Source organism: Podarcis muralis, chromosome 8, assembly GCF_964188315.1.
Source record: "Podarcis muralis chromosome 8, rPodMur119.hap1.1, whole genome shotgun sequence".
NCBI classification, from domain to species: Eukaryota; Metazoa; Chordata; class Lepidosauria; order Squamata; family Lacertidae; genus Podarcis; species Podarcis muralis.
The window spans coordinates 6,832,355-6,860,078 of NC_135662.1; the positions used below are offsets into that span (position 1 = coordinate 6,832,355).

The following is a 27,724-nucleotide window of genomic DNA, read 5'->3' on the forward strand; positions in this document are numbered from 1 at the left end:
CACACTACTAGGGAAGAAAGCTTCACCGAGAAGTATTTTAAAAATCACTGGAGATGCACATACACATTTGAATGTTTGAATAGCTACTAAATTATGATTCTTCTATGAGATATGCAAAAAATTAAGAGGCATGTGAACTGAGGATGTAGTCCACCAAACGTGTACCTAATTTCAGGGGAAATCACATTGGCCTGGTTTGCATGATTAGTTCCTTGCTCAGTAAGCCAGGATACGCAGAAGCTCTGTGCAGGTGCCTTGGCAGCTGCTTCATCCCTCCCTTGGTGTGAGGGCCTGAATGAGCCAGGATTCAGCTCTTAATCAGAGCATCAGATTGTATGTGATCCAAAAAAACCCCTGTTCAGTAGTTTACAAACAAGCCAGGATATTAAGCTAACTTTAAACCATGGCATTAAAGGGACGTGGGTGGCGCTGTGGTCTAAACCACTGAGTCTAGGGCTTGCCGATCGGAAGGTCGGCGGTTTGAATCCCCGCGTCGGGGTGAGCTCCCGTTTCTCTGTCCCAGCTCCTGCCAACCTAGCAGTTCAAAAGCATTCCAGTGCAAGTAGATAAATAGGTACCGCTGCTGTGGGAAGGTAAACGACATTTCCATGCGCTCTGGCACTTGTCACGGTCCTCTGTGCACCTGTAGCGGTTTAGTCATGCTGGCCACATGACCCGGAAAACTGTCTGTGGACAAATGCCGGCTCCCTTGGCCTGAAAGCGTGATGAACGCCACAACCCCATAGTTGCCTTTGACTAGACTTAACCATTCAGGGGTCCTTTACCTTTTTACCTTTACAGTGGTACCTCGGGTTACATTACATACGCTTCAGGTTACAGACTCCCCTAACCCAGAAATAGTGCTTCAGGTTAAGAACTTTGCTTCAGGATAAGTACAGAAATCGTGCTCTGGCGGCACGGTGGCAGCAGGAGGCCCCATTAGCTAAAGTGGTGCTTCAGGTTAAGAACAGTTTCAAGTTAAGAACGGACCTCCGGAACAAATTAAGTACTTAACCCAAGGTACCCCTGTACTTATTATGTTAAGGGGAGAAAATTTAAACAACCCTGAGCCTGCTTTAGTTAGTAATGAACAAAGCCTCATTGAAATCAGTAGAAAAAAAGTTAAGACTAAGTGCAGTTGCTCCCAATTGGACTTGAGTGGCAAACCTGTCCATGTCATCTTGAAATAAGTTCCATTAACTTCAGGACTTGATAAGTAAGGAAGTCACAGGTGAGCTTTGCTTGAAGACAACATTTGCAACATTGGTCAGTGGATCTGAAGATACTACACCACCTTGATAGAAAGACTGGCTACTAAACATAAGATGTCAGAAAGTGGCCATTCTTTAGATGTGCTTGCATCTTAAATGAGCTTTTACTGGAATGGAAAAAAATATTCGTTATTGTGTTTCTGATAATAAAGGCAATAGTTGGCAGTGCTGTTGTAATGAATAATGCATCTCCGGCTGACTCCTACAGGAAAAATAGTTAACTGTGCAAGTTTTAGATTAAAAATATGTATTTTAATAATTTAGTTACTTCGAAGCACTCGGACAAACAGTGATCCGAACAAGTGCAACAATGTTTTGGGCCTTTAAAAAATATAACTCTTTGCACAAGCCTGCAAATTCTGGTGATCTCTTAGTTGTTCTCAGCAGTGATACATGCTGCAAATATTTAGAATCTACTTTTGTGTTCTCATCATAAAAATAAATGATTGAAATAAATTAATAGGCATAGCCTTTTAATCTGACTAATGTAAATTTTATTTCTGTCATTCTCAAATTCTAATACTGCTACCCCGGGCCTTTTCGGGAGCAAGGGGAGGATATAAATTGAATCAATAATAATTCACCTACCCCAGTAACTACCCGCTGACTTGCGGGACATTTCTGGGAGAAGAAAAGGCAAAAGAGTAAACACTACACAGATCTGGAGTGGAATCCCTAAGGCAGTTGGATGGCACCTTGTACACCTCCTTCCGGCAACTCCTGCAGCCAAACTGGTGCCAAACGCATCCCTCTGCTTTCCTTTGGACCACACCAGTGAGGCCGAGAGAAGGGTCTCGTCATCTGGGCAGCCCAATATTTCTATGTCCAAGCTTGTGCCCCAGAGAGATAGCTTTGATGCTGCTAACCCAGCAAAAAGACCGAGTTAGCGGTCTCCGCAGCCATAGCAGGTGCTGAGATTCTCCAGTGGTTTGACTTAACCCCAGAGGTGCAACTCATTGTCTCTCAAGACAGGCAGGTGCCAACAAAACCCCAGCAATTACTCTTGCAACCCATATGCCTCTTCTCTTGCCCTGTTTTCTAGTGTTCAGAGCATGCAGTTATACACTTAACTTTTTCTAGTTGTGTGTGTGTGTGTGTGTGTGTGTGTGTGCCCCCCCCATATTGCACTTAATAGGTAGTAAATAACCTGACATTCAGGGGGAGTTATTTTCTAGGCATTCTGCTTCCTCCATACCCTGCAAACCTGGCTGCTTTCTAATAGATCGGCTCCAAATATAATTGAGAATTGAGAATTCTGGGCCTAGGTAGTGATGTAATTATTACAGTCATACCTCGGGTTACAGCTGCTTCAGGTTGCGGTTTTTTTGGGTTGCAGACTGCCGAAACTCGGAAGTAATGGAACGGGTTACTTCTGGGTTTTGTCAGTTGCGCATGAAGTGCTAAATCGCGCTTTGCGCATGCGCAGAAGTGCCGAATCGCAACCTGCGCATGTGCAGACACGGGTTGCGAACACTGCAGGTTGCAAACGTGCATCCTGCACGGATAACGTTCACAACCCGATCGTCCACTATTATATTTACTAGTCACTTTTGTGCACAGAAATCGTTTTTGTTTTTTTTGAAAAAGAAAATTCTGCATATTCAGGAGGAGCCATACTGAACACTGGGTATTTTATAGTTTGACCCAGTGTACTTATTGTGTTTGTCTACACATAACTTCTGTATGTTGTTGTTATTATTTTTATAGGAAAGCTGTTTGGTGACTTTCTGAGCTGGAATCTGGAAGACACGCTCTCCCAGTTTCCTCTGAAACCAGGACACATTGCTACATTTATTGTGTATATTAAAGTAAAGCTTGACTTCTCCTGCCAGGAAAACCTCCTGCAAGACCTTAATGATGGTGAGTTTTGGATTCTTTTTTGGTATGCAGGGTTTTTGGTAAGTATTTTGGCTTAGTTAGGGATATTTCAAAGCTGTAGGGTGTGACATCTCTTACTTTGCAACCTTAATGACAAATATCACCCTGGCTGTAATGGAACCACCAGCTGATCTAGTTGACTACACATCTTTAAAATCACTCCAAAGCTATGTTTGGATCGAGGCAAAGTTCACCAAGCTTTCCCATTAGGTCTCATATATAATCTTACCGTATCCCTTCGTGCAGTGGTAATTGAGAATCAGCATGTGGTCAGATCTGGTAAGCTTGATATGCAATCTGAATAGTGTTTATAATTAAAGTATGGCCTTGGGATCTGGGACAGAGTAATACCAAGAATAATAAGAGCATGATATTTTCATAATATCATACATGATAATTTAAACAACTTTACAGTTGAATTACTCAAGTCGAATAAATTCACCTGTAACCTTTCTCGGTGCCTAGTGGAAAGTTGCTAGTGAATGTTTTCCCCTACTGCTTTTAAACATTATGGGTTCAATCCATTCTATTGCAAACCCAGAACTTGTGTGTACAAGTGTGTCTTTCCCCACCTCTTGGTTCCAACCCCTTGTTGGAATTGGGAAAGAGACCATCCATATGGCGATCCATCAGGTATTTCCCAGAAATCTTTAAAATTACACTGATGGTAAGTTGAGAAGCTATTCTTACTCAACAGCAGGGGTAGGAACGTGGTTTTATTCAGTCCATGGGCTGTATTCCCCTTCTGACAACTTTGCGAGGGGTGGGCACAACAGTGGTAGAAACAGGGAAAAAAGTCAGGAGCAACAGATGTAACTCTTGCTGTTGTACAGTGCAGTAGACTACATTGCAGTCATGTGAAGTCAGAGGCCCGTACACATGCACACCCCTCTTTCCATACTCCATCTAGGCAAGCAAGAGGCATTCTCACCATTGAAGGATGCAGTGATGATGTGTGCATGTAACTGAATTTCGGGATGGTGTGGCATAGGGTAGCTGAGGAGTGTGGCCTAATGAGAAGTCCAGGAGTCAGACAGAGAGAGTTTGGATTTGATATCCCGCTTTATCACTACCCGAAGGAGTCTCAAAGCGGCTAACATTCTCCTTTCCCTTCCTCCCCCACAACAAACACCCTGTGAGGTGAGTGGGGCTGAGAGACTTCAGAGAAGTGTGACTAGCCCAAGGTCACCCAGCAGCTGCATGTGGAGGAGCAGAGACGCGAACCCAGTTCCCCAGATTACGAGACTACCGCTCTTAACCACTACACCACACTGGCTCTCCAGAGAGGTCTGGAGGGCTGTGTTCAGCTCCCATCCTGATGTCTCCTCCATTCCCCCCATGCAACAGCATGCTTGTTCATCTCAGTAAGATAAGGAAGCATAGGGGCAAAGCAGAAACCTCATTTTTCAACCTTCCCCTGTGTGTAATTGAAAAGTTGTATTGCACAGAATCTCATAAAAGTAACATTTTAAATAATGCAATAGATGTGCTGTGTACATAACTTATTTAGAAGTTACAGTAATGAGTTTTGTCGGTGCCCACAAATCTGACAAAAATAACTTTGAAATTTATTAAGACCTAATGATAAAGGTCTACTGACTCTAAATTTTAATTAACTCTTGCAGTATTGAATACATAATATTCACGTTATCCATTATTTAATGTTAAGCAAGTATTATTAAAGAGGATTTGGAAGGCTTTGTTCCAGTGAATGTTTGCTGGAAATATTGTGTTAATAAGCAGTTTGGATGAAGGCACGTTGCCTTCGTTGATACCAGATTGTCAGAGGATGCAGGATGGCATAGTGGCATTAGTAAGGGTGCCACAAAGACTTGCACTTGCTTTGCTTGTGGTAGCTGTATAATGAAAGAGGCATAGAGCCAGCCTTACTTCTAGTAATAGCCATGTGTATAGGGTATATAATATCTCTCCTCTGTTCTCAAATGCCATCCCTGCTTGCAGGTAAGTAAAGGGAGCAGGGGAACTTCCAGGGAAGAGGAGGAGTTCTTTATTTCCCAAGCCTCATAGATTGACTTTGGAATCGATTTAAAACAAAAAGCCAAATCAGTCTGCTTCTGGGTCTGACCAGGAAGAGCACGGGAGAGTTTGCCCAGTGCTAGTTAGAACTGTCAATTCCCACAGTTGTCATATTACCTTGTATTTTCTGTGCTTCGAAGAAACTATTTTGAATCTTGATTGATTTGGGTTTATTGCCTAGTACCGGGTGGCCACAGGTGCTTGTCAAAGATCTGGTTGCCTACTGATATTTCTCTTTAAGTGCCTCTGAGTTTGAAAGGAGGAATAATAATGTTCTCTCCCCCCCTTTTTAGATGGAATTAGCGTGAGTGGTCTTCCGCTTTCCAGTCCTTTTCGACAAGTGATAAAACCACGAGTTGAGAACAAACCTATAAATCCATCAGAAACCACCAAAGTTGGTGACTTCAGTCATGTAAAGGTAAGTGGACACTATCACAAAAATTGATTTGCCTGGCTGCGTTGAATGTTTGGTGCTGGAAGAGATAGGTAAGGCATTGTGTATGGTGACAATTTTGTTGGGGAAAAGCAAACTAATATATCAGACAAATAAATGGTTTTGTAAAATATTGCAATAAAATAAGTGCTAGATGATCCATTGGGATTGTTGTTGTTGTTTTGCTGCTTTGACAGTAGAAGCTCTAAAGGATTGTAATACTAACTGATCCAGTAAAACATCTAATTTTACTTCTTTCTTTTCCAACTTAAGTGTGCTAATTAACCAGTTCAATAAAGTGCAAGTCATAACTTTCTTTTGTGTTCTTCTGCCTAAAATAGTAAAACCAGACCCATTGTATGAAGGTGCTAAAACAAAGCTCACTTTGTTTTTTCCATCCACTAAAGGAAAAATAGGCACAATTGATTTCTCTGGAATTATATTCCTAACACACTAATTTGAAGTAATTTAACCAAAATGTGTATAGGAAATCTGATACCAACTGCATCTTGTATGTTGTGGCTGCTATCAGCCTAGCAGGCTACTGTGATCTTTAAGATTCATAGCTATAACTTGCTAGTCTTGGGGAAAAGTCTTGTGGCACGTTAAAAACCAGAAAGTGCCTGCTTTCATGGATTACAGTCCGCTTTATCATATGCTTCTATTGTGGTTCTCTGCTGCATTCAAAAGAAGACATTTGTAGGGTAGTCGATGAAATAATGCCTTTTGTAACATGCGATTTTGAAGGGGGGAAAGTATGGTTCTTCCCACTTACAGTATGCGGAATTTGGGGCTGCACGTTCAGTTTCTGTTAGGTATAAGTGTGGACATAGAACAGGCATTTGGGGGGGGGGGGAATTAAGAAATGTGCTTTGCTTATTTGGAAGAAATGCAAAGGTTTGTTTTTCATCCAGCTAACTGTGGTCATCTTTAGACCATGATCCAACTGTAGATGTGGGCCATGAGATGTATATAACAGCTGGTGACCCCTGATGCAGATGTGCGATCCAATTTGCACCAAAAGATGCATGTAGAAATGGTTTGCTCTTGTAATTTATTTTAGGAGCCTGGTTTTTTTTTTACTCTTATTTAAAATTATAGCCAGTGCAACATTTTCTCTAGCTGAAAAAAATAATCTTACATTGTTGTATAGCTATTTGTAGGGTAGACACAGAGAAGAGAGGTCAGAGAATGTCACATTGCCTGTCTCTCATGTGCCACAGATGTTCATTTTGAACTACATGAAGGGAAAAATTGAAATTCACCCAGTGTATGCATCAGAGTGCTTCTGAGGCCAAGTGTTCAAATGCAGCATTGTCAAGCTATTTTTAGAGTCCTGCTATCACTACAGTGCTGTTTAGAGATTCAGTTGAAGCTGCTAATAGGTATATTTATATCCATTCTGTCAACTGCCACAGCATGAATGCTTTTACAGATGATAATTCTATTTTTGGACTATGCACTATGGTTACCATCACCCTGCCTGCTTAAATACATGCTATACATCCATAGACATTTATCACATACTGTATTAATGTGCACTCATACAACTCATACAGTCATACAATCAGATTGGTGATTAAAGCAACAATCCATCAACCAATTGAGACTGGTTTTGCAACCAGTATGATACAAGAATGCATTTAAACTGTTGCAAGTAATAGCAGGTTGCTTTGTTTGTGGCAAGCAGTGTAAATTGTCAGAATTACTAACACTGTTTAGTGCATAATTTCTACATGTTTACCCCCCCCTCCACTACTGTGAGTAGGTGGCAGTTATTTCAGAAGAGAGAAAGTGAGCTGGGCTGAGAAATCACCACTGTGCTGCACCATAGAAACTCATTGTATTCCCTTGGTGCATGCAACAGCATTCTCCTTTGCCCTTAAAGGCGGGGGCACTGGATAAGGTAAAGGTAAGGTAAAGGGACCCCTGACCATTAGGTCCAGTCGTGACCGACTCTGGGGTTGCGGCGCTCATCTCGCTTTATTGGCCGAAGGAGCCGGCGTTTAGCTTCCGGGTCATGTGGCCAGCATGACTAAGCCGCTTCTGGCGAACCAGAGCTGCGCATGGAAACGCCGTTTACCTTCCCGCCGGAGCGGTACCTATTTATCTACTTGCACTTTTTGGTGTTCTTTCGAACTGCTAGGTTGGCAGGAGCAGGGACCGAGCAACGGGATCTCACCCCGTTGCGGGGATTCGAACCGTCGACCTTCTGATCAGCAAGTCCTAGGCTCTGTGGTTTAACTCACAGCGCCACCCGCGTCCCATGGGTATATTGGTCCAAATGAGAGACACAGAGCAAGCCATGAGTTCCACACTGTGATGGCTCAGTTCTAATGGGTGGAGCTGTCATATGCCATTCGGGGCAGTTATGATCTGGTAAATAAACTGGTAGAAGGATGGGCACTTTGCTACACATTGTTCCCTGAAAATATTTGTTATTTCATTCACCAGGTTGTTTGGTTGGTATTTAATCTGTGAGAGAGTTGAGTGAGGCGTGAATGTAGAGTTGCTTTTTCAGTTTTTGTCCAAGGTTATCAATACATGCATGTTTCTATGTATTCCACAATCTCTTCAGGCCCCAGTCCTCTATATTAGGCATGGGGAGCTTGTGGGACAGATGTGGCCAGACACTCTAAGTTCACATCCAGCCATTCAACACAGTGAGAAAAGAACTTCAGTGTGCAAAGTGTTCCGTCACAGCCACTACCTCTGCAGTATCAGAAGTGGAGAGTGAAATTCTTGGCAGACTTCTGTGCACATAAACGTTTGTGCTTTTTGCAAATGTATATGCAGTTTTCAGTATGCAGCTGCATTTCGAAGTTTGAAATGTTAAATAACTGTAAGGCTGAGCTGGCTGTTCAGCTGTATAATGGCTCTATTTGCATTCTTCCAGGATTACTGAAGTCTTTTTGCCTTCTGCAGTGTAAGGGCAGATGAATTGTATCACAGAGCTTTGAAAATACAGTAAACCTGGTGAGAATGGCTACAAAAATATGGAAGGTGGCACTTGAGTGGCGTTACTAAGTTACTAAGAATTCAGTATATAACTGTGTTACCATGGGAGGGAATAGCTTTGTGTGCAGGCATGAGGCCGCCCATTATTGGAGGGTACCCCCTGACAAACTTCCACTGGTGCAGACTTGCAGAGGATTGCACTGTCAGACTGTAAATTATCCAGTACATAATTTGGAAAGCATTGCTGTGCCTTGGAGACTTCTGCAGCTAAGTTCCTGTTTCATCCGATACATGAGATAAACTGAGAAAATAGTGACCTTTCACTGTTTGCACATGTTGTTGAGGGTAAGCAGTAGTATCGAAACAACTACAAGGAAAAACATTTTGTTACTTTTCCTGCCCCTGTTTGAAAATACGTACTTGCTCAATAAGTAAATACAAGCAGAGCATCTGGTAATTATGCTAATTCATTAGAGAAAGTAAAATTAATTAAATAAATGTATATCTAGAGAATTCTTACCTGTTTCAATAATTAGCTGAACGTTTTAGTCCTGCTGCGATTAGACAGCTCAGTGTTTCAAAATAAAGTGTGCATCTGTTCTGGATTTCAATTTTTTGTGCTAGGATATTAGTGATGCAAATATCCCAGCTTCCTTTTTTTGCTTTTAGCACTTTGATATTATGTGCTTACTATTGGGAATCTGCATTCCATGGGAATTTTAACGATACTCTACAGAGCACACATAAGTCATGCAGATCATCTCACAATAATGTTAATTATGATCCTGTAAACTAGCAATCAACAGCTAGTAATACCTCAGTCAGATCCATCATTTGGAGGGAGATGGATAAGCAATTGTGGTGATGGGAGCCTGAAGTAAGACATTTGTGAAGGTAGGTTGTGCTCATTTGTCAGTGTGGCCCTCTGCCCAAACCATTTCCTGACCAGGGCTTCAATAAAAATATAAACTTTGCTTTGCTATACAGTGAATTATTTTCAAAATGTATATTGGAACTACACATGTTCCTCTCATGAAAGTTTAACTTGGAGGAGGAGAAGAAAAAAAAATTTCTTTGAGAATGAAAATATCTTCAGAATGTGTCTCTTAATTATGAGTAATGGATGCAGAGACCATAAATAAAATACTGAGGTACATTTGAATATTTGGTTTGGACCTGTGTGACACATATAAATGACGATAAACAAATGTGTATTAAAAAGTTGCAGCAATAATAAAGTGATAATGTCTTCAATAGGAACACCTCAAGGATTGATTGCGTGAAATTTCAGTGTTCAAACCTGACTGCATGGTGGCATCTGACAGGGTCTTACGTTAAATGAAAAACATGAAAGCTCCCACTGAGTATGCACTAAAGTTTGGTGCCTCTCAGGTAACACAGTGGACCCTGGAAACAGTTTTGAGAGACGAAACTGTTTTACTTTGTCCTACTGACAATATTGAAAAGCCCTTTGCCTCTTGAATTGTGGAATATCTGAAACTATATATTGTAACCAACATCTTCAATTTGTCTTGCAAAGTTGTTCAAGTTGGTTGAATTAAGATGAAACTCAAAACGGACAGCAAAACTCATGAGGTTTATGACATTGAAAGTTAGTTTCATGTGAGGGGAAAGTATTTCAAGAGTTTTTGCACATCCAGCTTTGATGGATGATGAAGCATAAATTGGTCACAAGAGCTTCAGACAGTTGACAGTGATTTAAAAGACTTAAGGACCGATTTCTGGGTCAATATTTTCTGATGGACATGTTAGTTAGAGTTACTGTTATACCTACACCCAATTAACTGTAACCAGAAGCGGAGAGGTGTGCTATGGGCATGCTTTCAAGCCCTTCTCTCATACATGCAAGCAAGAAGGCTAGAAACTCTTCTATTTGCTAGTTTTCTTGTTCTGAACCAGAACAGTTAATTAACAGCTTCAGAACAAGTAAGCATATTATTATTAATTAAATTTGTATATCACTCTTCATCTGTCGACCTCAGGGCAGTTCACAACATAAAAATACAATATAAAAACACAAAGTACATGATAAAAGCAAGTACAAAAAAACACAAACCTATAATCCATAACATGTCTGGAGGCGGTTGGAGGATGGATAGCGGTTAACAGACTGAGGTTGAATCCTGACAAGACACAAGTACTGTTTTGGGGGGACAGGGTGCAGGCAGGTGTGGGGGACTTCCTGGTCCTGAATGGAGTAACTGTGCCCCTGAAGGACCAGGTGCACAGCCTGGGAGTAATTTTGGACCCATAGCTGTCCATGAAGGCACAGATCAAAGCTGTGTCCAGGGCAGCTGTTTACCAGCTTCATCTGGTACGGAAGCTGTGACCCTACCTGCCCGCCGACTGTCTTGCCAGAGTGGTGCATGCTCTAGTTATCTCCTCTTTGGAATACTGCAATGCGCTCTACGTGGGGCTACCTTTGAAGGTGACTCGGAAACTACAACTAATCCAGAATGCAGCAGCTAGACATTGGCTCCCAGTATGTTTCCAAGCACAATTCAACTAGTTGGTGCTGACCTTTAAAGCCCTCAACAGCCTCAGCCCAGTATACCTGAAGGTGCAATTCACCCCCTTCATTCTGCCCAGACACTGAGGTCCAGCTCTGAGGGCCTTCTGGTGGTTCCCTCACTGCGAGAAGCAAGGTTACAGGGAACCAGGCAGATGGCCTTCTCAGTAGTGGCACCCGCCCTGTGTAACACCCTCCCACCAGATGCCAAGGAAATAAACAACCATCTGACTTTTAGGAGACATCTGAATGCAACCCTGTACAGGAAATTTTCAGAATGTTTTATGTTCTGTAAGCTGCTCAGAGTGGCTGGGGAAACCCAGCCAAATGGGTGGGGTATAAATAATAAAATTATTATTATTAACCCAACTCCTCTCCCACCACTCCCACAAACACATTTTAAAGAGGTATAAGATGTTAATCAGCCAAAAGGGTTGAACACGTTGCAGTAATCTAACCTACAGGTTACCAGAGTATAGACAACAGTGGTCAGGCTATCCCTGTCCAGATACGGGCATGGGGGCCACCAGTTGAAGCTGATGGAAGACACTCCATGCCATTGAAACCACCTGAGCCTCAAACTACAGTGAAGGATCCAGAAGTACACACCTTCTCCTTCAGAGGGAGCGATCAGGGGTGATCATGTCAACGGCCCAAGCCATTCGGATGCTCAAGAGGTCAGCCAGGAACACAAGTCATATCAGCCAGAAAATCTCCCAGAGCCACCTGGAAGCCCACTGGATCCACCAGGGTGGACCATCCTAATAAGTCCCCTGCCTCTGCAGAGGGGAAAAGGTGCTGAAAGCCTAAATCTCAACAGCAAGTGATCTGACACAAAAAATAGATGCCCAGGTAAAGGGTTCTAGCCTAAGCCTCTGTTGTAGCGGGTGTTTCCATATTGTGTAGTGTTCATTCATGTGAGCCTTTCTCTGCAGCATGAAATGACATGGAACAGACATAGATTTCCCCTATCATCTGTTTGTGAGAATTCTGCTTTTCTCAAAACAGGAAGGAAGTACGGAAAAGGGCAATCTAGACTTTATTCAGACTGCCTCGGGGTTGTCATCATTGAACATTATGCTCATGATCACATGTGGCAGGAAGAATTTATGTTCCTTTGGGGACTGACAGGCAGTCAGCATTTGCTACCAGAATTGCTAATCGTGTTCAGCTCCTTAAAAATCTACATTTCCCATCTTGGGTTTCGTTTTTTTTCCGTTTTTTTTAATGCATATCAAATTGCTTCGTTGATATTTAAAGCTCTTCAATTGATGCGTATCTTTGTGACCACATAATTCCTTCTGCTCTGATGTAGGGATCTAGGGTCTTGTAAAGCTCTTGTTTTGATGACCCCTAGACATTTGAAATTGCAGAGCAGAATGAATATAATTACCCATTTGGAATTTAGCCAGGGCATGAGGGTTAATGTCTCTTCTTCCCTTGCAAAAAGTCATTGGGGAGATTTTAATGATAGTGTCGGGCTATCCAGTTATCTCTGTATCATTTGAAATATGATGCTTTTATCAGTGGTAACCTAATGCAGCATTGCAGTAGTATTTCAGTGCTGGGACAGACTACAAATTCTTGAGACACTAGCAGGTTTATATTTCTTGTGGGTCGTTGTTGTGTCCCCCACCTCCCAATGACTGCATGCACAGTTCTTGTGCTATCTTCTCAGTGCTACGGTCTTCTCCAAAATCTCATGTAGAGTTTCCGATTGTTCATCACCCCATCTTTCCTTTGTTTTCCCCAAACTGCCTTCTTGTAGTTTTCTATCACGTCATTGGCATTTATTGCCTCTACCCTGAGCACCTTCTTATACGGAGAGAGTTCATAAGCCAGTTTGGGGAAAGGTAAAGACATGAAAGGTGATGATGCTGCATTTATTATGGTTCACTGCTTAAGGTTTAACAAGCATTCAGTGATGTTAGTGACAGGATGCTTGCACTTCAACTGAGTCAGCAGTTCTCCAGCCTGACAGATGGCCTAGGACGAGAAAAGGACACAAAAATGAGAAACCAGCAGCTTGGGTAGGTACACTGAACTAATCTATTAGAGCAGTGTGGTCATCCAGACGTTGTTGGGCTTCACCTTCCCTCTGCTCCAGCTAACGTGGTCCATGGGATTGAAGTTGTAGATCAACATCATCAGGAAGGCCAGAGGCGCTCCTCATTCTTGTATCAGAGTAAAGGCTTTTTAGGGTTGATTTTAACTTGACATTCTTTTTAGGGTTGATTTCAACTTGACATTCTTGAAAGCGCTACAGTTCCTTAATAGTGGTACCTTGAACATATGTAACAAGTGAGCAGCGTGGGAGAACCGGAAAACACTTGAATACTGCTCTGTGTGGTGCGGTATTAATTAATATGAGCACAGGACACCATCTTATTAAGATCTGTAAGGAAACTTTGCTTTGGATCATAATTTAAATAGAGTTGTATTGCTGTGGGAAGGAGCAAAGCCTCAACTTCCGTTACCCTAAGGCAGCAGAAGAGAAGCTTTCATAGCCCAAGGGATTGTTTTCCTTGTGGATAACCTTTGCATACTAGCTGTAAGTGGGGCCAAAGTGAAAACGTGGTCATGGTGGAAGCCATATCCATGCCTCATTCCTACACATCTAGATATTGGGTTCACACTTCCTTATTGTGCACTGAGAAAGGGGATTTCTTTTTTTTCTTTTGGAAAAGCAACAGCTTGCTGATGGAGGAAGAGAGTGACCTATTCCCGCATTGGCAGCAAGTTTCTGCCAGCCTGACCTCTCTTCCCTGCAGTGTGCTTCTGATCAGTGGGGTTGGGATGGGGAGATGGGGGGAATGTGAAGTATCATCCTCCACTTCCTCCACTTCACATTCCCCCCATGATCTCCTCCTACCTGATTGATGGCGAGGTCTAATGAAATATTTAATCTCCATATCCTGACTTCTCCAAGTTTAGCCAAACCAATCACCACCTATAGCTCCCACAAAAGGTAAGGGTGCTTTGTTGTTGTTGAGTTGTTTAGTCGTGTCCGACTCTTCGTGACCCCATGGACCAGAGCACGCCAGGCCCTCCTGTCTTCCATTTCCTCCCGCAGTTTGGTCAAACTCATGTTGGTAGCTTCGAGAACACTGTCCCACCATCTCGTCCTCTGGTGTCCCCTTCTCCTTGTGCCCTCCATCTTTCCCAACATCAGGGTCTTTTCCAGGGAGTCTTCTCTTCTCATTAGGTGGCCAAAGTATTGGAGCCTCAGCTTCAGGATCTGTCCTTCCAGTGAGCACTCAGAGCTGATTTCCTTAAGAATGGAGAGGTTTGATCTTCTTGCAGTCCATGGGACTCTCAAGAGTCTCCTCCAGCACCAGAATTCAAAAGCATCCATTCTTCGCTGATCAGCCTTCTTTATGGTCCAGCTCTCAATTCCATACCTCACTAAGGCTGCTACCCCCGCTTACGAATCTTAATGATTCTGGTATTTAACTGCTTAGGAATAGTAAAGATTCTGATTAATTTTTTTTAGCATGACTCAGGATAGTGAACAAGAGCCCTTAAATAATCATTTAAAAATCAAACACGCTCTCATAATAGTTCTTTCCCTTTGCTTCTTCAGCTTTCCTGAGTGTGGTGCTGCTGACTCGCATTAGCTGTCTTTAACTTAATGTAATAAAAGGGGTTGTGTTAAAAATTGATTTCCAACTATGCTGATATTGGACACAGAGTGCCAGTGCAATCCTTCAGTGTGTACAGATAAAAGGGGGAGGGAGAGATGATGCTGAAGTTCCCAGTTCCTTATATGCCCGAAAGTTCAAGACTATATTGCCAACTTGAAGAAGAATGTAATGGCGGTTACCAGCATAGTAGAGTATGCACACATCACTCTAAGTTCCTAAAGGAATACACTATAAATCTTAGCAGAATAAGCCATGCTTGTTGGGTGATCTAGCCAACTAATGGATTCATGTAGTCTTTGGAGTAGCTGTTTTAAAATGTGGTCCATTATGATAGAATAAGGCTCTCTGAAGCAGTTTCATAGGATATTGTTCTGCATGTTCTGAAATCAGATGTGAACTAAGGACCCTTGCTAGTTTTCAGGTGTGGACTTGGTCAAGTGTCTAGTTCATGTAATTGGCTATGTAAGTGATAGTGTGAACAAAACATGATTAGTGCAGGGTGGAATCTACACACATACAAAAAACGCTGTCAAAATGCTTTTTTTTTTTAAAAAAAGTTTTGAAAAATACATTGAATTTTGCATGGCTCACTTTTGCCATCTAGTGTCACATTTGTATATTGCACTTTACAACACATTTAAAGCATTTTATTTGCAGCTGTGTAGCTGAGTCCCATGCTAATCTGAATGTGATCAGATGGTGTTAATATAAATAATTTTGCAATTGTGGCATGATAATGGTTGGATTGAGATATGGGATCTTTTTTTAAGGTGGACACTTAAAATCTTACAAAGGAATTAGTATTGGAATGGAAGAGCACCTGCTGCAATTCTTTCAGTATCTACAAATGAGACGCATAGCCAAATGCCTCGTTTTAAAATGTGGCACATTATGCGAGAGAGAACAGATTTTGAAAATGTAATGGCTAAAGGGCAAAGACCAAAGTTATTGAGTAAGCTATGTGATATTATTATGGCTAATGATATTTCCGTCAACACATATTAAAGCAGATGTGAACAGTATTTGAATAATGAGATCCTGCTAGATGCATGGAAGTAGATAGGGCAATATGTCCCACAGGAAATAAATATTAATCTTAAAGTTATTTTTTATATAAACTTCTTATCTGTTGGTATTTGAGACCTTCAAGGTTGAAATAAATAAACATAGGCACAAATAATAAGTGTTGGGAATGAGAAGCACTAAATGCTGATATGCTCCATATATTCTGGTCTTGCCCCTGAATAAAGATCATTTTGATAAATATTATAAAAGGAAAGCATTCCAGGTTATATGCTGCCAGCAAATTTCTTAGCTGTTCTGTTTTGTTACGCAGAAGGTCTGGTTTTGCCAGAAGATAAGGAAATTACCATTCGCCTCTTAACAGCTGCATGGATAACAAGTTCTAAATGGGGGGAAGAAACAAACCCCAAACACCTTCACCAAGTAGTAAAAAATCATAAATTAAATAATAGAATTATAATGAGGGAAGGTAAGCAATCTAATAATTTATTTATTAAAAAATGGAGTGTGTTTATTAGGTACTGGTGGAATGAGACACAAAGAAAATATTTTACCATATATCCTGGGCTGGTATGTGCAATGGTTATTTGGAAGTCTCTCCCCCAGCCTTTACAGTCATGCCTCGGGTTGAAGTAGCTTCAGGTTAAGCATTTTCAGGTTGCGCTCCGTGGCGACCTGGAAGTAATGGAGCGCGTTACTTCCAGGTTTCGCCACTCGTGCATGCGCAGACGCTCAAAATGACGTCACGCGCGTGCGCAGAAGCGTTGAAACGCAACCCGCGCAGACGCGCGGTCACATGTTACGTTCTACTCAGGATGCAAATGGGGCTGTGGAACGGATCCCGTTTGCATCCAGAGGTACCACTATACTTCCTTTTCTTATTCTTTTATTCCTTATTATTGCTTTTATTATTACTTGTAGTTGGCCATTTGGTTGTGCTCGTATTTGTCACCTTTAACACCTACAGTGGTACCTCGGGTGAAGAACTTAATTCGTTCTGGAGGTCCGTTCTTAACCTGAAACTGTTCTTAACCTGAGGTACCACTTTAGCTAATGGGGCCTCCCACCGCGGCCACGCGATTTCTGTTCTCATCCTGAAGCAAAGTTCTTAACCTGAGGTACTATTTCTGGGTTAGCAGAGTCTGTAACCTGAAGCGCCTGTAACCCGAGGTACCACTGTATTATGTAATCTATTGCGGTAGTCCGCAATGGGTCAGTGTGTCTGGCTGTTAACCAGAAGGTTGGTGGTTTGAGCCCACACAGGGATGGCTGTGGGCCAGATTCCTGCATTGCAGGGGGGTTGGACTAGATGACCCTCAGGTCCTTTCCAACTTTATGTTTCTAAGTTGCAGTACTAATCTAACCACCAGTGCCCCTCAGTATTCCTAACGTTAACTGTAGTCTGCATATGGTGCCTTGGCCTACTTGGTATCCTGATCTGTTAAAGTTGTTTACTCTGAAAGATGCTTCTCTTGTCATCTTTTCTATAACATAATATTTATACAACAACAACAACAACAACAACAACAACAACAACAACAACAACATATTTATACCCCGCCCATCTGGCTGGGTTTCCCCAGCCACTCTTGGTGGCTTCCAACAGAATAAAATAACAATAAAGTATCAAACATTAAAAACTTCCCTAAACAGGGCTACCTTCAGATGTCTTCTAAAAGTCAGATTAGTTGTCTATTTCCTTGACATCTGATGGGAGGACGTTCCACAGGGCAGGCACCACTACCGAGAAGGCCCTCTTTCCATGGTTCCCTGTAACCTCACTTCTCACAGGGAGGGAACTGCCAGAAGGCCCTCAGCGCTGGACCTCAGTGTCCGGGCTGGATGATGGATGTGGAGACGCTCCTTCAGGTATACTGGGCCAAGGCCGTTTAGGGCTTTCAAGGTCAGCACCAACACTTTGAATTGTGCTCGGAAATGTACTGGGAGCCAGTGTAGGTCTTTCAGGACCGGTGTTATATGGTCTCGGCTGCCACACATAATTTATTGATCCACGTGTTCCCTGGATTAGCATTTCCTAAACTGTGGTTTGTGAGTCTCAGGTGGGTTGCAAAGCCTGTGCAAGTGGGACTCAGATTTTTTTTTAATAAGTAAACCCATGTTGTTATAAAGAAAACCACCACTTAGTCCATTCTTCCGTGCTTTACTGCATTGAGTTTCTGGCACAGGCTATTGCAGTCTCAAAGAGATGGTAAGGCAAGAGCACAGGGTTTCTCTTGATTTCCATCTGATAGCAAGTTAGTGGGCCGCAGGACATAAAACCCTCTTACTTATAGGAACCAGTGGTGTGATTAGCAAGCAGAGCTTTTGCTGAGAAGTCATCTTCCAGAGAATAGAGATGAGCTGTTACCTGCACAAAAGAAAACACTCAGACAAAACAAAAACAGAACTTCTATGCCTCAGAAGTTATTGTGTGAAGGAACCAAACCATGTTAGCCATGTTTGGTAAGATGGATGCTGGAAAAGTAATTTGCAGATTCAGGACATGGGCTTATTTTACAGTTCCAAGAACCACCACACCAGATCCATAAGACCTTGGTCAGATCATTCCGGCTCCAAACAGATGAATAAGAGAAAAAAGGGCACTGCTACTCAAAGCTTAACCATGACTTAATCTGAGCTAAGGATCAGGCCCAAAACTCTGATGGGAGGACGTTCTAAGATGGTGAATATCATTGTTAATGGATGTTGTGTTGGCATCAGTCTGTTTCAGGAGACAATGGAAGAGGGTGCCTTAGGGGGAAAGGTCAAACCATTGGAGAGATCCAGCACCTCCTGTGACTGACATGCGTTGCAGGTTAATGAATGTTAATGAATACCCCAGTGATATATTTTGAATGAATTATCAAAGCATACTTGCTATTGGTCAATATTTGAGAATATGTTGAATACTCAGTAAAAACTGAAGATTTCCCCCATGTTTTCCTTGGTTTGTCTTGCTTTATTACAAAATAATTTTACTGAAAGCACTTTCTAGTACTTTCAGCAACAAACCACAGATTCATGAATGTATTCATAGCCTTTTCAGGAACAGAAAACAAAATCTCTAGATCCCTAGTTAATACAGCAGAATTGCAGAATGCTGGTAAGGTTTCCTGCTATGCATCTAGGTATGCTAGTTTAACATCGCATCTGATTTGAAAGGCTCAAATTTCCCTCTGCCAATATATTTTCTTTTCCTCCTTAAAAACAAAAACAAAAAAATCCATTAACTTCATATGCTGTAACTCATAAATGTATTGCAAAGTGGAATCCCCAGAAGTTGGCAAACTATAGCCTGGGGATTAAATTGAGTGTGACCATGCAGTTGCTATATACCTGATTACTTGGCTAACATCAAGTTCTCAAAGATGACTCACTCTTTGGGAGTTTCAGTCTGATATTTTTATTAAATTCTGAAAGAGAGCTGACACAGTAGCGTGATCTTTAATAAGCATTTGTAGGATTTTGGGTGCAGAGGTTTTGAGACTCGGTTTCAGGGAACCCTTCTTGTATTGATTTATCTGTCAAAGACTGTGGTCTGTTGCAGAGGATTCTGGCAAATATGTATTTGGTTTCACCCTCACCCCATCTAAAATGAGAGCACAACCCCCTGGAATACACTCAAGTCTCCCGTGACTGCACATTAGCTGTGTTTGGATGGTCGCATCTCGGTTTAATAGCTGAAATAGGAAGAAATGTTTGCCCATACTTGCAGCCCCTTCCGTACTCACTTCTTGGCAGGCCGTGATTAATTCCAGAAGTCTTATAGTTCCAATTTTATCCAAACAGGGGAGTTGGGCTTGGTTACTGTAGTTCTGAACCCAGCCAGGATCGTAAATCATGGTTTGAAGCTGGTTTAAGGTTCTGTCTGCTTCTGATTCTGACAACCATAGTTTACCAGTTCAGTTAAAATGGGAAGCTCTAGTTAATTAAAGTCTTCTGCATTTCATTGAGATGCCACGAGGTAGACACTTGCACATGACCTTTTGCACATGGAAATGTGCAAAAGGCTCATTCACATCTCATATTAAACCAAAATACGGCCATCAGAGAAGGCGGGGAATGGTTACACAAGTTATACGATATATACAATATGTGATATCTTTATTGTCATTGTCCCATACAGAACAATGAAATTGAAAAACTACATAAAACATTCAAAAACCCGTAAAAACTCTGAAACCCCATTTTAAAATACACTATTACTATACTATAAAACCCCCTAAAAACTCTGAAACCCCATTTTAAAATATACTATACTATACTATACTATACTATACTATACTATACTATACTATGCTAATGCTATGCTATGCTATGCTATACTATAAAATTCACTATACTATAGAGGCACCTTATGCTGCATTTAGAACCAGAATTGAATTTGCATAGAAACTGTTTCTCAGGCGGCTAGTCCTGGCCTTTATAACCCTATACTTTCTTCCAGAAGGCAGAAGCTGAAAGAGATCATTTCCGGGGTGCGTACTATCCTGCGCTATCTCTGCCGTTTTCTTATGGCACCTGGCAGCATAGATTTGATCTAAAGTGGGAAGAGTGCACCCAATATTCCAGAAAGCCAAGTTGGCTTTCTGGTAGGGTTGTGTGCTGTTACTGATCCCACAGAACTCTTATGTTTCCCAAGACGTCGTTTGAAACCCAGTGGTTTTTTTTAAAAAGCCTTCAACTAGTTTAGGTTATTCAGCTTCTGTATGTTGCCATAAGGCCTTGTCCAATCATATGCATTTGGCAACCTATATATCACTGTAAGAGCAGCTGCAGTTTTATCTCATTAGCTAATGTACAAGCAGTACTGCATGCCAGCTCTGTGTTGTATCTGAGTATTATTCTGCTCACACTTTCAATCGTTTCAAGCAAGGCTATTTTTAGCCAGCTGAAATTTAAAACATTCCTTCTACCTTCGGGGGCAAGGGGACTTTATTGAGATACAGAGCATAACTCAAGATGGATCCTGTTGCTAAATGGTCTGACAAGGGGAGGCAGGGGGGGAAAAGGACAATACTGCATTATTTAATTCCCAAGGCATACATTATGCAGAACCTATATTTAGTTTTCCCCAGTTGCTACTACCACTGTATTATTACACAAAGGGATGATGCAATTTCATTGTTCAGTGAGTTGATAAGACATAAATGCAGATGAATGAACTAGACGATGAATGTGGGATATTGCATGTTACTTCTGAAATTCAGCTTGTGTGCACTACATCTGAGGGGAAGCTACAGAACTATGTAGGCAATTGTGTCTTAAAATGTTGGGTCAGCATGCAGTTACCGTAATAACTATTTTAGTTCTCAAGGGCAGCAGACACCATGAAAGGCCATCTTGCCTTAAATAGACAAATTGTAATGACTATTTTAAGTGTTTAAAACAGACACACACACACACTTGGGATTTAGTTTCTTGGACTTGCACGTCAATGTTATAGCTGCCTCAGGATTTCAGATTTATTCGACTGGAGGGCAGATGGCCACACTGCTGAGCAAGGGGCATCATGGCAATTCACATCACCTGTTTTATGTGGGATTTCGGTGTACGCATAGAAGGTTGTTGCTTTGCAAGGAAATGCAGCATTTTTAAAAGACTATATGGAAGTAGATTTTGGTATTTTGCTGTCATACAATCATCTGCTACATGAAGTAAGCCCCACTGAGATTAGTGAGGCTTTCTACCAATGTAATTGGTACAGGATTGTAGTCTGAATTTTCATCACAGCTCAGTATAGTTTGCACTAATTGATGACTGCAGTGTTACACACACTGGCTGTGTTTGTGCATAAAACTCAGTCATGGTTTAGCGCTAAGTGCGTGAGGTTTCACGAACCCCAGGCAAAGCATCAAGCTTATAATAATACTCTTTTAAATATTAAATAAATAATTTTATTATTTATTCCCCAACTATCTGGCAGGGTTTCTCTCTCCAGTTCCGTCAAGTGTGGAGAATGACTAGTTTAGTTTTTGCTTTCAAGTAACCTCTGGCCTTTCCAAGGTCACCCAGTGGGTTTCATGGCTGAGAAGGTATTTGAACCATTGTGTGCTGGTCCCGGGGGGAAGGTTACTGTTACCGTAGTCAAAGTTCAGTCCTGAGTCACTAGCCTGGAAATAGTTCACAAGGTGCAAGGCGAGGTCCGAAGCAGGGAGCCGGGCGGGGACAGGAACACTCGAAGCTCAGAAGCAGGAAGCCGGGCGGGGAACAGGAACGCTGGAAGGTCAGAAGCAGGAAGCCGGGCGGGGAACAGGAACACTGGAGGAACAGGACTGGATGCTGGCCGAAACAGCTCTTCAATGACGACGTTGCTCCCGCAACCTGGGACCGGGCTGACTGGCCTTTATCTTCTCTGAGGCCAGGGGCGGTCCCGGCCCCCAGGAGCCCCGCCTCTCCTGGCCTTAAGGCGAGCACTCCTCCTGGGAGAAACCAGTTCCCTTCGCCTCTCTGCCCTAAGCCTCTGCAGTTCAGGAGAGGCTGAAGGGTTACTGGGCCCCGGGGGAGACTCACCTGTAGGCACTGAGTCCTCAACCACCTCTGGAGCCAGAATGGATTCACCTGGTGCCTGCTCCTGAGGATCCGGCACAGGTGCAGGCTCCTCAGAATCAAGGCCCTGCCCCAGTTCAGCCGGCCCTGGAGGCGGGGACTCCTGTGCCGGCTGGGATTCCTCCGGTTCACTCTCTGAATCGGAATCCCAGGCCATCACACCTTGCCTCCTAGGACCTAGTCCAATGCCCTAACTACTCCACCTCACTGGCTCTCTAAAACATGGTTTAGCTGTACAATTAAGCTGGGTACAATTAAGTTTCACAGGAGATTAAGACCCTCTTCAGAGGAAAAACCCACTGCAGCTCTTTTTCTGAATTGCCCATCTCAAGCAACACTTGCAAATGCTTCCTTTGGCATGCTTAGATTTTTATTGGTAAATGTTGCGTGAAATGGGTTCAGTGGCATGGAGTACCTTAGGCAAGTTCTGACTGGTTTGCCAGCTATGGCCATTCCTGGACAGAGGTGACCTAAGCCACAGTGACACATGCCTTGGTAACCTCCTGTTTGGATTACTGTGGTGAGGTTTCTGTGAGGCTGCCCTTGAAAATGGTTTGGAAGCTGCCATCAGTGCAGAACACAGCTGTCAGAATGTTGACTGGGGCAGCTAGCAGAGACCATACTGTACAACATAGAACCCGAAGGATCTCCATTGACTGTTTGCTTCCTGGATGAATTTAAGGTGCTGGTGCTGCACTGTAAAGCCCTAAACATCTTAGAACCCAAATTTGGAACCCAGGTATCTGGAAGAGGCCCTTCTCCAGTGTCCTTTGTGGTGGGACCCAAATTGCAGAATGCCCCCTCTTTTGGCATTTCAGCATTAGGCTAAAGATCTGTTCGCATGGCAATTTCTGCAGTTCTGTTTTTTTTGTTTTCTTTTTTACTGAATAATAATAATAATAATAATAAATACTTTTATTTATACCCCGCCCTCCCCGGCTGAGACCGGGCTCAGGGCGACTAACACCAAATATACAGTACATTAAAAACACAAAATCAAACGATTAGTTTAAAATACAATTCGAATCACATTTAAAATCAAAATAAAATTAAGTAGGAACCCACGAATCATAACCGCAGGGGTAAGGAATTAAAAGTTCACCAGGCCCGGCCACTCGTGCTGGTCCCATATGGACCGATAGAGAGAGCCATAGAGGCCACTTACATACAGGGTCCCATAGAAAGAAAGGGGTCAGACTGGGCCCGGACCAAAGGCTTGGCGGAACAGCTTCATCTTGCAGACCCTGCAGAAAGATGACAAATCCCGCAGGGCCCTGGTCTCTTTCGACAGAGCGTTCCACCAGACTGGGGCCAGGGCTGAAAAGGCTCTGACCCTGGTCGAGGCCAGTCTAACCTCCTTGAGGCCCAGGACCTCCAAAGTATTATTGTTTGTGGCTCGTAAGGTCCTCCGTGGGGCATACCAAGAGAGGCGGTCCCATAAGTACGAGGGTCCTAGGCTGTATAGGGCTTTAAAGGTTAAAACCAGCACTTTGAACCTGACTCTGTACTCCACCGGGAGCCGGTGTAGCACTGGATGAATGTGGTCCCGTGGCAAGGACCTCGTAAGGAGCCTCGCTGCGGCGTTTTGCACCTGCTGGAGTTTCTGGGTCAGCTTCAAGGGCAACCCTGCATAGAGCAAACTACAATAATCAAGCCTGGAAGTGACTGTCGCATGGATCACTGTGGCCAGATCGGGGAGAGAAAGGTAAGGGACCAGCTGCTTAGCATGGTGGAGGTGGACAAATGCTGCCTTTGCCGCAGTTGCAACCTGCGCCTCCATAGAAAGGGAGGTTTTGAAGGCTACACCCAAACTCCTGACAGAAGGCGCTGGCACAAATTGAGCCCCCGCAAGAGGTGGGAGCTTTAATTCTGTTTAGCTCTTCACTGTCTGGAATTGTTCTTGTTTCGATTGCATTATAACAAACCATGGGGTCACATGATGAAGGGGATGCTAAAAGATGCTTAAATAAGTATAATCCCTGCATGTACACTTCAGGTTCTGGTTCTATAAATTAAGGGCATAATCTTCCCTGTGTTTTCTCCAAAGTCATTTACTCGTGGGGATTATGTGCATGTTGTGAGCTGAAACTGCCATTCATCAAATTAATCGTGTTTCTATAAATTGGTTCTACAGTGTATTTTAGATATATTTTAAGTGCTCTGAATAGGCTTCTAGCTGTGAAGGGTGCATTAAGGTTAATGGACACTGCACAGTAAGATCATTGTTACTTTGCAGCAAATTTACCTCGCTGCAGGTGACCACTGCTTTGTGACACAGCTTGAAGTACCTTGAGAATAAGAGATACTGTATAAAAATGCAGAATTGTTACTCTTTCCCCATGTCCAGACTAAAGTAATTCACTTTTTTAAAAAATCACATTTTTAAGGAACTCTTTGTGTGGGTCAGCAAATGTTGTCTCTTGCTGTATTCATGGTCTTCATTGTCTTCTATAACAACTAATTCATAGAATCGGAAGGGAAGGGAAGGGTCATTGGATGCACAAAGTAGCTCATTCTCTGAGATAGAAGTCTTACCACTTCTGTGTGCCTGCATCTTGCTATTAGAGCCATGCCCCAGGGATTCTTCAGGCTCTGAGGGCTGGCTCACTTAAAAAGGCTGTGTGAGCTAGCATATATCAGGCTCAACATGAACATCGGAGGATAAGAGAGTGCCTGAAGAAAGTGTTGTGACTCTCCTCTTCTTCTTCAGCAATCACTCGTAGCCGAATAAGAATGTCTTCCATGAACACGGTCTTAATGGTGTGTCCGTAAGTGACTGTGGAGGCCAATTCTGGATCCACATGTCCTTCCACAATGGGGACATAGCTTTCCGGGAGGGAATTGTTCATGGTGAGGGTTTGCCAAGCGTGCCTTCCTCTTAGTGTGTTTCTCCCTTTCATCCTGAGTGAGTGTCTAAATGAGTGAGCTGATAAACAGTAGCTATGCAAATTCTGGAGGAGCTTAAAGGACCTGATGAAGAAACAAAAAAGTACCATAAGTATCTTCAAGAACCAGGAATGAGACCAAAGTGAGCTCAACAAATGACATTCTCTGGTGGTTCTAGGCTGCGACAGTCTTTATTTTAGAAAGTGCCTCCTCTTTGTAGATCAACAGGGCTTCTAGCAGGAATGACACTGAGAAGAGCGGTTTCTCTGCTCCCTGATCTTTCTTTCCTACTTCGCCAGACCTTTATTAGGCATTACAAGTATAAAGGTAAAGGGACCCCTGACCATTAGGTCCAGTCGTGACCGACTCTGGGGTTGTGGCGCTCATCTCGCTTTATTGGCTGAGGGAGCCGGCGTACAGCTTCCGGGTCATGTGGCCAGCATGACTAAGCCGCTTCTGGCGAACCAGAGCAGTGCATGGAAACACCATTTCCTTTCCCAATGGAGCAGTACCTATTTATCTACTTGCACTTTGACGTGCCTTTGAACTGCTAGGTTGGCAGGAGCAGGGACCGAGCAACGGGAGCTCATCCCATTGCGGGGATTCGAACCGCCAACCTTCTGATCGGCAAGTCCTAGGCTCTGTGGTTTAACCCACAGCGCCACCCGCGTCCCTCTACAAGTATAGGCCATCATAAAACATTAGATATAAAAATTTAAAATATATACAAATAATAGGTAGAATCTGATATTTCATTGTGCCGTGATGTTAGACTGCCCCCAAAATGGGAATAGCATACCTTTGTGTAGCTGAAAAGTAGAAAAGAAAATGTTCTACAATGCCCAGCACATTCAAAGAACATCCACAATGTTTATCTCTTCTAGGGATGTTTAAATATCTGCCCTTGACTAATTCTGAGGGGGAAATGTTCAATCGGCCTAACATAAAGGCCCTGTGTTGGACTGGAATTATTAATTTTGAGATATATGTCACCCTGTTATCTGTTGTATTAAAACCATAGAATTTGGAAGAGCAAATTTTATTTACAGCTGACTCAATGTTTTGTTTTCAGTGTTCCTTAATCTGGTTTGAATATTGAGATAAATATATTGCTCACTTGAATTATACAAGAGTTCCAAGTCAATACCAATATATCTGATTTTGCTATGTAAGAGTTGGAAGCATCTGGATTTATAAGAGTCCTTAAGTAAGTCAGAGAGCAGACTCGAAGTTTGACAATGAAAATGGCAGTGCAACCAGGATTTTATAGTGCTGGCTCACACCCAATATTCCATCGTGTTTATACCTAGTTCTGCACACATCGTCTCATACTTGCTTGAACTTGGGAGCCCCAGGATACATCTCAATCAACTTGAGTGTATCTTATCTAAATCACTATTAGCTTGAAAAATCTGAATAGCAGCTGGTATAAGTTGGTTACCTTTCTGAAAATAAAAGCGAGCTACTGCTGAGGAGGTACACTTTGCCTGTTTTATAGCACTTGTGCAATGGTTTGACCAACCTGAGTTCCTGTGGAATAAAATTATCTGTGCATCTTTACTTGCTGGATTTATTGTCCCCTTATTTCCCATTTCTCTAATTTCCGGGAATTTCAGAAGACCAGAATTTTTGTGTTCTGCTATCATATCAGCTTTGCCAGGCTAGAAGCAGTAGAGTTCTGGCATCGATTGTATCTCAATTATTGTGACCACCTTCAATTTTTCCTTTGTATTTATAGTTTATTTCTTTTGTGTGTGAGATGCACCCTTTCAGGCAGATACTCGGACAATGCTCTGGTTGTGCCTTACCATAAAGTTTGATGGAAGTGGCATCACTGAGAAGAGAAGAGGGTTCTTATGGAAAGATGGCTTTCCTTTCCTGGTGCAGCTTCTGTGATTGGCGTCTCTTCCTCTTGCATAGAAGCTAAACAGGCTAATGCTGCTGAAGCAAAACAGGCTAATGAGCATCACTGTCCAGCTGCCCATCTTCACTCATCTCTCCACCTTTGGGGTGGAAATGAGGCAGAGTGGTTGCTTAACCACAATGGACCTGCAAGCTGCTAACTCCCATTGAGAGAGACAGAGGAAGTAGCTCTGCTACCCAGGAGCTGAGGCACATATTGGAGACCAACAAGTGTTTTTCTTTCTCTCCATCTGAAAGGGTTTCCCTCTGCTTTGCTTCAGGCCTCTCAACATGATTGAAAGACCTGAAAATAGGCCCTTCTGCTCATAAATCTGTTGATAAATGGATGACAGTTTAGGGGCTTCTTGTGAAGTAGACCTTAGTCCACAAAAGCTTATGTCATAATACATGTGTTAGATTTTAAGGTGCCCCAGAACTCTTTGTTGTTTAAGTAGCCAAGGCATTTTCCATTGCAAGAAATCTGAGCAAACATCCATATATGCTTACTTGTTAACATATTTTTCCCTAATCCTTTGTGAAGATGCAAAAATGGTGCATGAAATCACTCAAATAACATAATTCCTGACTTCAAAACGAGAACTCCTAAGCATCT

General features: G+C 42.6%; 1 protein-coding gene across 2 annotated transcripts in view; it reads left to right on the plus strand.

Moving 5' to 3' along the window:
- TRAPPC9 (trafficking protein particle complex subunit 9) overlaps positions 1-27,724 on the plus strand; it is a 264,177-nt gene that overhangs the window by 35,263 nt on the left and 201,190 nt on the right. For both annotated transcript variants that reach the window (XM_077932705.1, XM_077932706.1), the window contains 2 exons: positions 2,979-3,131; positions 5,480-5,604. In XM_077932705.1, coding sequence (XP_077788831.1) covers positions 2,979-3,131; positions 5,480-5,604 — 278 coding nt within the window. The remainder of the gene's footprint in view (positions 1-2,978; positions 3,132-5,479; positions 5,605-27,724) is intronic.